This window comes from Somniosus microcephalus, chromosome 3, assembly GCF_052327205.1.
Source record: "Somniosus microcephalus isolate GS21.2 chromosome 3, FLI_Smic_1.0, whole genome shotgun sequence".
Classification (NCBI taxonomy): Eukaryota; Metazoa; Chordata; class Chondrichthyes; order Squaliformes; family Somniosidae; genus Somniosus; species Somniosus microcephalus.
Window position 1 is genome coordinate 215,332,990 of NC_140989.1, and position 12,723 is coordinate 215,345,712.

At 63.5% G+C, this 12,723-nt stretch overlaps 1 protein-coding gene across 2 annotated transcripts in view; it reads right to left on the minus strand.

Moving 5' to 3' along the window:
* Positions 1-12,723, minus strand: part of kiaa1614 (KIAA1614 ortholog) — a 203,653-nt gene that overhangs the window by 17,974 nt on the left and 172,956 nt on the right. For both annotated transcript variants that reach the window (XM_085982165.1, XM_085982166.1), the window contains one exon: positions 1,370-1,583. In XM_085982165.1, the coding sequence (XP_085838291.1) occupies positions 1,370-1,583 (214 nt within the window). The remainder of the gene's footprint in view (positions 1-1,369; positions 1,584-12,723) is intronic.

Sequence of the window (12,723 nt, forward strand, 5' to 3'; positions counted from 1 at the left end):
TCGAGGCGTTGCCGGACCGGGAGCCAATGTAGGTCAGCGAGCACGGGGGGTGAGGGGTGAACGGGACTTGGTGCGAGTTAGGATACGGGCAGCAGATTTTTGGATGAGCTCAAGATCTGAGGCCGGCCAGGAGATGTTGGAATAGTCCGATCTAGAGGTAACAAAGGCATGGATGAGAGTTTCAGCAGCGGATGAGCTGAGGTGGGGTGGAGAGGGGCGATGTTACAGAGGTGGAAGGAGGCGGGCTTGGTGATGGATAAAGCTGTCTCCAATCTGACTTGGACTGGAGATGATTTCAAGCCAATCCAACGGTTAAGTGTTTACTGCCCAACCCGAGTTGCCCTGAGAGCATCAAGAGCCAACCACATGGTGTGGGACTGGGAGTCACAGGTAGGCCTAAACTGGGTAGGGCTGGCAGGTTCCCTTCCCTGAAGGACCATTTGGGTTTTTACACTGATCCAGCAGCCCGCAATCATCAGATTATTGAATTGAATTTCCCATTAATTTGAACTCACGACCTCAGGTTGCCAGTCTAGTGCCATAACTACTACACCATCATAGTCTTCTTGCAGTGAGTGGACTGCATTGCAACACAAGCCTGCTTGTTCTTAGGATACCCACTAGGTGGAGCTCACGTGCTATTTTTCACCCTCGTTCATTACTCTGAATGTAACAGGGTGACCAGTATTACACGGAATGTACAGCACAGGAACAGGCCATTCTTCCCAACTGGTCCTAGCCGGTGTTTATATTCCACACGAGCCTCCTCCCACCTTTCATCTGCCCCTATCTGCATATCCTTCTATTCCTTTCTCCCTCATGTATTTATCTAGCTTCCCCTTAAATACAGCAATGCTATTCACCTCAACTACATTCTCCGACCCACATTGTTCCTGAATTCTTATTGGATTTCTTAGGATGGAGTTAAGATACAGATCATTCATGATCTAATTGAATGGTGGAACATACTCAAGGGGCTGAATGGCCTCCTCATTTTCCTATATTTATGACCATTAGTTCTGGTCTCCCCTGCAAGTGCAAATATCTTCTTCACTCCTACCCTATCGAACCCCTTCATAATCATAAGGACCTCTATCAGGTCACCCCTCAGCCTTCTCTTTTCTGGAGAAATGAGCCCCAGCTTGTTCAATCTCTCCTGCTAGGTATAACCTCAGTTCTGTTATCATCCTTGTGAATCTTCTCTGCACCCTCTCCAGTGCCTCTGTATCCTTCTTATAAACTGGTGGCCAGAACGGCGCACAGTACTCCAAGTGTGGTGTAATCAAGCTTCCATACAAGTTTAACACAACCTCTCTGCATTTCAATTCTGTTCCTCGAGGAACTAGCCGCAGTAGTTGAGGCTACACACCAGCCGTAGTGATTGTAAGGACGGCGTCTTCCTCAGGTGCCCTGGGGGCTCCTCACACCGCAGTTCGCCAGACGTGTTCTCTGTGGATCGGCTGTTAATCTGCTCCATGCTGGACGATCGGAGCCTGCTCAGTTTACTGACAGTGCTGTGCCCAATCGTAGAGAAGAAGGCCTTCAGGGCAGATCTCGGCTTCTGGCGGCTGCTGTCAGAGGCGCTGGACAAGAAGGCAGAATGTCAACAACACTGCGCTCACACACAGCTCATCATCAATTCATCTCATAGAGCAGGGGGGCTGAATCCACAATCCGTGCTCCGAGCAGGAGGGTGGGTAACTCGGGGAGTGTGGGTCGGGGAGTGGGTTACATGGGGCGTGTGGGTCGGGGTTGGGTTACACGGGGAGTGTGGGACGGGGGTGGGTTACATGGGGAGTGTGGGTCGGGGATTGGGTTACATGGGGAGTGTGGGTCGGGGGGTGGGTTACAGGGGAGTGTGGGTTGTGGGGTGGGTTACACAGGGAGTGTGGGTCGGGGAGTGGGTTACACGGGCAGTGTGGGTCGGGGTTGGGTTACACGGGGAGTGTGGGACGGGGGGTGGGTTACACGGGGAGTGTGGGTCGGGGGTTGGGTTACATGGGGCGTGTGGGTCGGGGATTGGGTTACACGGGGAGTGTGGGTCGGGGGGTGGGTTACAGGGGAGTGTGGGTCGTGGGGTGGGTTACACGGGGAGTGTCGGTCGGGGAGTGGGTTACACGGGGAGTGTGGATCGGGGAGTGGGTTACACGGGGAGTGTGGGTCGGGGAGTGGGTTACACGGGGAGTGTGGGTCGGAGGTGGTTTACACGGGGAGTGTGGGTCGGGGGGTGGGTTACACGGGGAGCATGGGTCGGGGGAGAGTTACACGGGGAGTATGGTTCGGGGGAGGGTTACACGGGGAGTGTGGGTCGGGGGGTGGGTTACACGGGGATTGTGGGTCGGGGGGTGGGTTACAGGGGAGTGTGGGTCGGGGTTGGGTTACATGGGGAGTGTGGGACGGGGGGTGGGTTACAGGGGAGTGTGGGTCACAGGGGAGTGTGGGTCGGGGAGTGGGTTACACGGGGAGTGTGGGTCGGGAGGTTACACGGGGACTGTGGGTCGGGGGTGGGTTACATGGGGAGTGGGCCGGGAGGTTACACGGGGAGTGTGGGTCGGGGGGTGGGTTACATGGGGAGTGTGGGTCGGGGGCTGGGTTACACGGGGAGTGTGGGTCGGGGGTGGGTTACACGGGGAGTGTGGGTCGGGGGCTGGGTTACACGGGGAGTGTGGGTCAGGGGGAGGGTTACACGGGGAGTGTGGGTCGGGGGGTGGGTTACACGGGGAGTGTGGGTTGGGGGTGGGTTACACGGGGAGTGTGGGTCGGGGTTGGGTTACACGGAGAGTGTGGGTCAGGGGTTGGGTTACACGGGGAGTTTGGGTCGGTGGGTGGGTTACATGGGGAGTGTGGGTCTGGGGTTGGGTTACATGGGGAGTGTGGGTCAGGGTTGGGTTACACGGGGAGTATGGGTCGGGGGTGGCTTAGACGGGGAGTGTGGGTCGGGGGGTGGGTTACACGGGGAGTGTGGGTCGGGGGTGGGTTACACGGGGAGTGTGGGTCGGGCAGTGTGTTACACGGCGAGTGTGGGTCGGGGGTGGGTTACACGGGGAGTGTGGGTCGGGGGGTGGGTTATATGGGGAGTGTGGGTCGGGGGGTGGGTTACGCGGGGGTGTGGGTCGGGGGGTGGATTACACGGGGAGTGTGGGTCGGGGGTGCGTTACACTGGGAGTGTGGGTCAGGGGTTGGGTTACACGGGGAGTTTGGGTCGGGCGGTGGGTTACACGGGGAGTGTGGGTCAGGGTTGGGTTAGACGGGGAGTGTGGGTCGGGGGCTGGATTACACGGGGAGTGTGGGTCGGGGGTGGGTTACACGGGGAGTGTGGGTCGGGCAGTGGGTTACACGGGGAGTGTGGGTCGGGGGTTACACGGGGAGTGTGGGTCGGGGGGTGGGTTACACGGGGTGTGTGAGTCAGGGAGTGGGTTACACGGGAAGTATGGGTCGGGGGGTGGGTTACATGGGGAGTGTGGGTCGGGGTTGGGTTACATGGGGAGTGTGGGTCGGGGGTTGGGTTACACGGGGAGTGTGGGTCGGGGGTTGGGTTACATGGGGAGTATGGGTCGGGGGGTGGGTTACAGGGGAGTGTGGGTCGTGGGGTGGGTTACACAGGGAGTGTGGGTCGGGGAGTGGGTTACACGGGGAGTGTGGGTCGTGGGGTGGGTTACACGGGGAGTGTGGGTCGGGGGTGGGTTACACGGGGTGTGTGGGTCGGGGGAGGGTTACATGGGGAGCGTGGGTCGGGAGGTTAAACGGGGAGTGTGGGTCGGGCGGGAGGTTACACGGGGAGTGTGTGTCGGGGGGTGGGTTACACGGGGAGTGTGGGTCGGGGATGGGTTACACGGGGAGTGTGGGTCGCGGGGTGGGTTACACGGGGTGTGTGGGTCGGGGGTGAGTTACACGGGGTGTGTGGGTCTGGGGTTGGGTTACACAGGGAGTGTGGGTCAGGGTTGGGTTACACGGGAAGTATGGGTCGGAGGTGGGTTAGACGGGGAGTGCGGGTCGGTCTGTGGGTTACACGGGGAGTGTGGGTCGGGGGTGGGTTACACGGGGAGTGTGGGTCGGGGGTGGGTTAGACGGGGAGTGCGGGTCGGGGTGTGGGTTACACGGGGAGTGTGGGTCGGGGGTGGGTTACACGGGGAGTGTGGGTCGGGCAGTGGGTTGCATGGTGAGTGTGGGTCGGGGGTTACACGGGGAGTGTGGGTCGGGGGGTGAGTTACACGGAGAGTGTGAGTCGGGGGTTACATGGGGAGTGTGGGTCGGGGGTGGGTTACACGGGGAGTGTGGATCGGGGAGTGTGGATCGGGGAGTGGGTTACACGGGGAGTGTGGGTCGGGGAGTGGGTTACACGGGGAGTGTGGGTCGGGGGTGGGTTACACGGGGAGTGTGTGTCGGGGTGTGGGTTACACGGGGAGCATGTGTCGGGGGAGGGTTACACGGGGAGTGTGGGTCGGGGTTGGGTTACACGGGGAGTGTGGGCCGGGGTGTGGGTTACAGGGGAGTGTGGGTCGTGGGGTGGGTTACACGGGGGGTGTGGGTCGGGGGAGGGTTACATGGGGAGTGTGGGTCGGGAGGTTACACGGGGAGTGTGGGTCGGGGGTGGGTTACATGGGGAGTGTGGGCCGGGAGGTTACACGGGGAGTGTGGGTCGGGCGGGAGGTTACACCGGGAGTGTGTGTCGGGGGGTGGGTTACACGGGGAGTGTGGGTCGCGGATGGGTTACACGGGGAGTGTGGGTCGCGGGGTGGGTGACACGGGGTGTGTGGGTCGGGGGTGAGTTACACGGGGTGTGTGGGTCGGGGATGGGTTACACGGGGAGTGTTGGTCTGGGGTTGGGTTACACGGGGAGTGTGGGTCAGAGTTGGGTTACACGGGAAGTATGGGTCGGAGGTGGGTTAGACGGGGAGTGCGGGTCGGGGTGTGGGTTACACGGGGAGTGTGGGTCGGGGGTGGGTTACACGGGGAGTGTGGGTCGGGGGTGGGTTAGACGGGGAGTGCGGGTCGGGGTGTGGGTTACACGGGGAGTGTGGGTCGGGGGTGGGTTACATGGGGAGTGTGGGTCGGGCAGTGGGTTGCATGGGGAGTGTGGGTCGGGAGGTTACACGGGGAGTGTGGGTCGGGGGTGGGTTACATGCGGAGTGTGGGCCGGGAGGTTACACGGGGAGTGTGGGTCGGGCGGGAGGTTACACGGGGAGTGTGTGTTGAGGATGGGTTACACGGGGAGTGTGGGTTGGGGGGTGGGTTACACGGGGTGTGTGGGTCGGGGGAGGGTTAGATGGGGAGTGTGGGCCGGGAGGTTACACGGGGAGTGTGGGTCGGGCGGGAGGTTACACGGGGAATGTGGGTCGGGGGCTGGGTTACACGGGGAGTGTGGGTCGGGGGCTGGGTTACACGGGGAGTGTGGGTCGGGGGTGGGTTACACGGGGAGTGTGGGTCGGGGGTGGGTTACACGGGGAGTGTGGGTCAGGGGGAGGGTTACACGGGGAGTGTGAGTCGGGGGTGGATTACACGGGGAGTGTGGGTCGGGGGTGGGTTACACGGGGAGTGTGGGTCGGGGGTGGGTTACACGGGGAGTGTGGGTCGGGGGTGGGTTACACGGGGAGTGTGGGTCAGGGGTTGGGTTACACGGGGAGTTTGGGTCGGTGGGTGGGTTACATGGGGAGTGTGGGTCTGGGGTTGGGTTACACGGGGAGTGTGGGTCAGGGTTGGGTTACACGGGGAGTATGGGTCGGGGGTGGGTTAGACGGGGAGTGTGGGTCGGGGGGTGGGTTACACGGGGAGTGTGGGTCGGGGGTGGGTTACACGGGGAGTGTGGGTCAGGCAGTGGGTTACACGGGGAGTATGGGTCGGGGGGTGGGTTACATGGGGAGTGTGGGTCGGGGTTGGGTTACACGGGGAGTGTGGGGCGGGGGGTAGGTTACATGGGGAGTGTGGGTCGGGGGTTGGGTTACACGGGGAGTGTGGGTCGGGGGTTGTGTTACATGGGGAGTGTGGGTCGGGGAGTGGGTTACACGGGGAGTGTGGGTCGTGGAGTGGGTTACACAGGGAGTGTGGTTCGGGGGAGGGTTACACGGGGAGTGTGGGTCGGGGGGTGGGTTACACGGGGATTGTGGGTCGGGGGTGGGTTACAGGGGAGTGTGGGTCGGGGTGGGTTACATGGGGAGTGTGGGACGGGGGGTGGGTTACAGGGGAGTGTGATTCGTGGGGTGGGTTACACGGGGAGTGTGGGTCGGGGAGTGGGTCACACGGGGAGTGTGGGTTGGGAGGTTACACGGGGAGTGTGGGTCGGGGGTGGGTTATGTGGGGAGTGTGGGCCGGGAGGTTACACGGGGAGTGTGGGTCGGGGGGTGGGCTAAACGGGGTGTGTGGGTCGGGGGAGGGTTACATGGGGAGTGTGGGCCGGGAGGTTACATGGGGAGTGTGGGTCGGGGGTGGGTTACAGGGGAGTGTGAGTCGTGGGGTGAGTTACACGGGGAGTGTGGGTCGGGGAGTGGGTTACACGGGGAGTGTGGGTCGGTGGTGGGTTACACGGGGAGTGGGGGTCATGGAGTGGGTTGCACGGGGAGTGTGGGTCAGGGGTGGGTTACACGGGGAGTGTGGGTCGGGGTTGGGTTACACGGGGAGTGTGGATCGGGGAGTGTGGATCGGGGAGTTGGTTACACGGGGAGTGTGGGTCGGGGAGTGGGTTACACGGGAAGTATGGGTCGGAGGTGGGTTAGACGGGGAGTGCGGGTCGGGGTGTGGGTTACACGGGGAGTGTGGGTCGGGGGTGGGTTACACGGGGAGTGTGGGTCGGGGGTGGGTTAGACGGGGAGTGCGGGTCGTGGTGTGGGTTACACGGGGAGTGTGGGTCGGGGGTGGGTTACATGGGGAGTGTGGGTCGGGCAGTGGGTTGCATGGGGAGTGTGGGTCGGGGGTTACACGGGGAGTGTGGGTCGGGGGGTGAGTTACACGGAGAGTGTGAGTCGGGGGTTACATGGGGAGTGTGGGTCGGGGGTGGGTTACACGGGGAGTGTGGATCGGGGAGTGTGGATCGGGGAGTGGGTTACACGGGGAGTGTGGGTCGGGGAGTGGGTTACACGGGGAGTGTGGGTCGGGGGTGGGTTACACGGGGAGTGTGGGTCGGGGTGTGGGTTACACGGGGAGCATGTGTCGGGGGAGGGTTACACGGGGAGTGTGGGTCGGGGTTGGGTTACACGGGGAGTGTGGGCCGGGGTGTGGGTTACAGGGGAGTGTGGGTCGTGGGGTGGGTTACACGGGGCGCGTGGGTCGGGGGAGGGTTACATGGGGAGTGTGGGTCGGGAGGTTACACGGGGAGTGTGGGTCGGGGGTGGGTTACATGGGGAGTGTGGGCCGGGAGGTTACACGGGGAGTGTGGGTCGGGCGGGAGGTTACACGGGGAGTGTGTGTTGAGGATGGGTTACACGGGGAGTGTGGGTTGGGGGGTGGGTTACACGGGGTGTGTGGGTCGGGGGAGGGTTAGATGGGGAGTGTGGGCCGGGAGGTTACACGGGGAGTGTGGGTCGGGCGGGAGGTTACACGGGGAATGTGGGTCGGGGGCTGGGTTACACGGGGAGTGTGGGTCGGGGGCTGGGTTACACGGGGAGTGTGGGTCGGGGGTGGGTTACACGGGGCGTGTGGGTCGGGGGAGGGTTACATGGGGAGTGTGGGTCCGGAGGTTACACGGGGAGTGTGGGTCGGGGGTGGGTTACATGGGGAGTGTGGGCCGGGAGGTTACACGGGGAGTGTGGGTCGGGCGGGAGGTTACACGGGGAGTGTGTGTCGAGGATGGGTTACACGGGGAGTGTGGGTGGGGGGTGGGTTACACGGGGTGTGTGGGTCGGGGGAGGGTTACATGGGGAGTGTGGGTCGGGGGGTGGGTTACACGGGGAGTGTGAGTCGGGGGTTACACGGGGAGTGTGGGTCGGGGGTGGGTTACACGGGGAGAATGGGTCGGGGAGTGGGTTACACGGGGAGTATGGGTCGGGGGGTGGGTTACATGGGGAGTGTGGGTCGGGGTTGGGTTACACGGGGAGTGTGGGGCGGGGGGTAGGTTACATGGGGAGTGTGGGTCGGGGGTTGGGTTACACGGGGAGTGTGGGTCGGGGGTTGTGTTACATGGGGAGTGTGGGTCGGGGAGTGGGTTACACGGGGAGTGTGGGTCGTGGAGTGGGTTACACAGGGAGTGTGGGTCGGAGGGTGGGTTACACGGGGTGTGTGGGTCGGGGGATGGTTACATGGGGAGTGTGGGTCGGGAGGTTACACGGGGAGTGTGGGTCGGGCGGGAGGTTACACGGGGAGTGTGTGTCGGGGGGTGGGTTACACGGGGAGTGTGGGTCGGGGGTTGGGTTACATGGGGAGTGTGGGTCGGGGATTGGGTTACATGGGGAGTGTGGGTCGGGGGTGGGTTACAGGGGAGTGTGGGTCGTGGGGTGGGTTACACGGGGAGTGTCGGTCGGGGAGTGGGTTGCACGGGGAGTGTGGGTCGGTGGTGGGTTACACGGGGAGTGCGGGTCGTGGAGTGGGTTGCACGGGGTGTGTGGGTCAGGGGTGGGTTACACGGGGAGTGTGGATCGGGGAGTGGGTTACACGGGGAGTGTGAGTCGGGGAGTGGGTTACACGGGGAGTGTGGGTCGGAGGTGGTTTACATGGGGAGTGTGTGTCGGGGGGTGGGTTACACGGGGAGCATGGGTCGCGGGAGGGTTACACGGGGAGCATGGTTCGGGGGAGGGTTACACGGGGAGTGTGGGTCGGGGGGTGGGTTACACGGGGATTGTGGGTCGGGGGTGGGTTACAGGGGAGTGTGGGTCGGGGGGTGGGTTACATGGGGAGTGTGGGACGGGGGTTGGGTTACAGGGGAGTGAGAGTCGTGGGGTGGGTTACACGGGGAGTGTGGGTCGGGGAGTGGGTTACACGGGGAGTGTGGGTCGGGAGGTTACACGGGGAGTGTGGGTCGGGGGTTGGTTATGTGGGGAGTGTGGGCCGGGAGGTTACACGGGGAGTGTGGGTCGGGGGAGGGTTACATGGGGAGTGTGGGCCGGGAGGTTACATGGGGAGTGTGGGTCGGGGGTGGGTTACAGGGGAGTGTGGGTCGTGGGGTGAGTTACACGGGGAGTGTGGGTCGGGGAGTGGGTTACACGGGGAGTGTGGGTCGGTGGTGGGTTACACGGGGAGTGGGGGTCATGGAGTGGGTTGCACGGGGAGTGTGGGCCAGGGGTGGGTTACACGGGGAGTGTGGGTCGGGGTTGGGTTACACGGGGAGTGTGGATCGGGGAGTGTGGATCGGGGAGTTGGTTACACGGGGAGTGTGGGTCGGGGAGTGGGTTACACGGGGAGTGTGGGTCGGGGGTGGGTTACACGGGGAGTGTGGGTCGGGGTGTGGGTTACACGGGGAGCATGGGTCGGGGGAGGGTTACACGGGGAGTATGGTTCGGGGGAGGGTTACACGGGGAGTGTGGGTCGGGGCTGGGTTACACGGGGAGTGTGGGATGGGGTGTGGGTTACAGGGGAGTGTGGGTCGTGGGGTGGGTTACACGGGGAGTGTGGGTCGGGGAGTGGGTTACACGGTGAGTGTGGGTCGGAGGGTGGGTTACACGGGGGGTGTGGGTCGGGGGAGGGTTACACGGGGAGTGTGGGTCGGGAGGTTACACGGGGAGTGTGGGTCGGGGGTGGGTTACACGGGGTGTGTTGGTCGGGGGAGGGTTACATGGGGAGTGTGGGTCGGGGGCTGTGTTACACGGGGAGTGTGGGTCGGGGTTGGGTTACACGGGGAGTGTGGGTCGGGGGTGGGTTACACGGGGATTGTGGGTCGGGGGCTGGGTTACACGGGGAGTGTGGGTCGGGGTTGGGTTACACGTGGAGTGTGGGTCGGGGGTGGGTTACACGGGGAGTGTGGGTCGGGGAGAGGGTTACACGGGGAGTGTGGGTCGGGGGGTGGATTACACGGGGAGTGTGGGTCGGGGTGGGTTACACGGGGAGTATGGGTCGGGGGGTGGGTTACACGGGGAGTGTGGGTTGGGGGTGGGTTACACGGGGAGTGTGGGTCAGGGGTTGGGTTACACGGGGAGTTTGGGTCGGTGGGTGGGTTACATGGGGAGTGTGGGTCTGGGTTTGGGTTACACGGGGAGTGTGGGTCAGGGTTGGGTTACACGGGGAGTGTGGGTTGGGGGTGGGTTAGACGGGGAGTGTGGGTCGGGGGGTGGGTGACACGGGGAGTGTGGGTCGGGGGTGGGTTACACGGGGAGTGTGGGTCAGGCAGTGGGTTACACGGGGAGTGTGGGTCGGGGGTTACACGGGGAGTGTGGGTCGGGGGTTACGCGGGGAGTGTGGGTCGGGGGTGGGTTACACGGGGAGAGTGGGTCAGGGAGTGGGTTACATGGGGAGTGTGGGTCAGGGTTGGGTTACACGGGGAGTGTAGGACGGGGGTTAGGTTACATGGGGAGTGTGGGTCGGGGGTTGGGTTACACGGGGAGTGTGGGTCGGGGGTTGTGTTACATCGGGAGTGTGGGTCGGGGGTTGGGTTACACGCGGAGTGTGGATAGTGGGGTGGGGTACACGGGGAGTGTGGGTCGTGGAGTGGGTTACATGGGGAGTGTGGGTCGGAGGGTGGGTTACACGGGGAGTGTCGGTCGGGGGAGGGTTACATGGGGAGTGTGTGTCGGGAGGTTACACGGGGAGTGTGGGTCGGGCGGGAGGTTACACGGGGAGTGTGTGTCGGGGGGTGGGTTACATGGGGAGTGTGGGTCGGGGATTGGGTTACACGGGGAGTGTGGGTCGGGGGGTGGGTTACAGGGGAGTGTGGGTCGTGGGGTGGGTTACACGGGGAGTGTCTGTCGGGGAGTGGGTTACACGGGTAGTGTGGGTCGGTGGTGGGTTACACGGGGAGTGTGGGTCGTGGAGTGGGTTGCACGGGGAGTGTGGGTCAGGTGTGGGTTACACGGGGAGTGTGGGTCGGGGAGTGAGTTACACGGGGAGTGTGGGTCGGAGGTGGTTTACATGGGGAGTGTGGTTCGGGGGGTGGGTTACATGGGGAGCATGGGTCGGGGGAGGGTGACACGGGCAGTGTGGTTCGGGGGAGGGTTACACGGGCAGTGTTGGTTGGGGGTGGGTTACACGGGGAGTGTGGGTCGGGGAGTGGGTTACACGGGGAGTGTGGGTCGGAGGTGGTTTACATGGGGAGTGTGGGTCGGCGGGTGGGTTACACGGGGTGTGTGGGTCGGGGGAGGGTTACATGGGGAGTGTGGGCTGGGAGGTTACACGGGGAGTGTGGGTCGGGGGGTGGGTTACACGGGGTGTGTGGGTCGGGGGTGAGTTACACGGGGTGTGTGGGTCGGGGATGGGTTACACGGGGAGTGTGGGTCGGGGAGTGGGTTAGACGGGGAATGTGGGTCAGGGGCTGGGTTACACGTGGAGTGGGTCGGGGGCTGGGTTACACGGGGAGTGTGGGTCGGGGGCTGGGTTACACGGGGAGTGTGGGTCGGGGTTGGGTTACACGGGGAGTATGAGTCGGGGGTGGCTTAGATGGGGAGTGTGGGTCGGGGGGTGGGTTACACGGGGAGTGTGGGTCGGGGGTGGGTTACACGGGGAGTGTGGGTCGGGCAGTGGGTTACACTGCGAGTGTGGGTCGGGGGTGGGTTACACGGGGAGTGTGGGTCGGGGGTGGGTTATATGGGGAGTGTGGATCGGGGGGGTTACGCGGGGGGTGTGGGTCGGGGGAGGATTACACGGGGAGTGTGGGTCGGGAGGTTACACGAGGAGTGTGGGTCGGGGATGGGTTACACGGGGAGTGTGGATCGGGAGGTTACACGAGGAGTGTGGGTCGGGGATGGGTTACACGGGGAGTGTGGGTCCGGGGGTGGGTTACACGGGGAGTGTGGGTCGGGGGTGGGTTACACTGGGAGTGTGGGTCAGGGGTTGGGTTACACGGGGAGTGTGGGTCAGGGGTTGGGTTACACGGGGAGTTTGGGTCGGGCGGTGGGTTACACTGGGAGTGTGGGTCAGGGGTTGGGTTACACGGGGAGTGTGGGTCAGGGGTTGGGTTACACGGGGAGTTTGGGTCGGGGGGTGGATTACACGGGGAGTGTGGGTCGGGAGTGGGTTACACGGGGAATGTGGGTCGGGAGGTTACACGAGGAGTGTGGGTCGGGGATGGGTTACACGGGGAGTGTGGGTCCGGGGGTGGGTTACACGGGGAGTGTGGGTCGGGGGTGGGTTACACTGGGAGTGTGGGTCAGGGGTTGGGTTACATGGGGAGTGTGGGTCAGGGGTTGGGTTACACGGGGAGTTTGGGTCGGGCGGTGGGTTACACTGGGAGTGTGGGTCAGGGGTTGGGTTACACGGGGAGTGTGGGTCAGGGGTTGGGTTACACGGGGAGTTTGGGTCGGGGGGTGGATTACACGGGGAGTGTGGGTCGGGAGTGGGTTACACGGGGAATGTGGGTCGGGCAGTGGGTTACACGGGGAGTGTGGGTCGGGGATTACACGGGGAGTGTGGGTCGGGGGGTGGGTTACACGGGGAGTGTGAGTCAGGGAGTGGGTTACACGGGAAGTATGGGTCGGGGGGTGGGTTACATGGGGAGTGTGGGTCGGGGTTGGGTTACACGGGGAGTGTGGGACGGGGGTGGGTTACATGGTGAGTGTGGGTCGGGGGTTGGGTTACATGGGGAGTATGGGTTGGGGGTTGGGTTACACGGGGAGTGTGGGTCGGGGAGTGGGTTACATGGGGAGTGTGGGT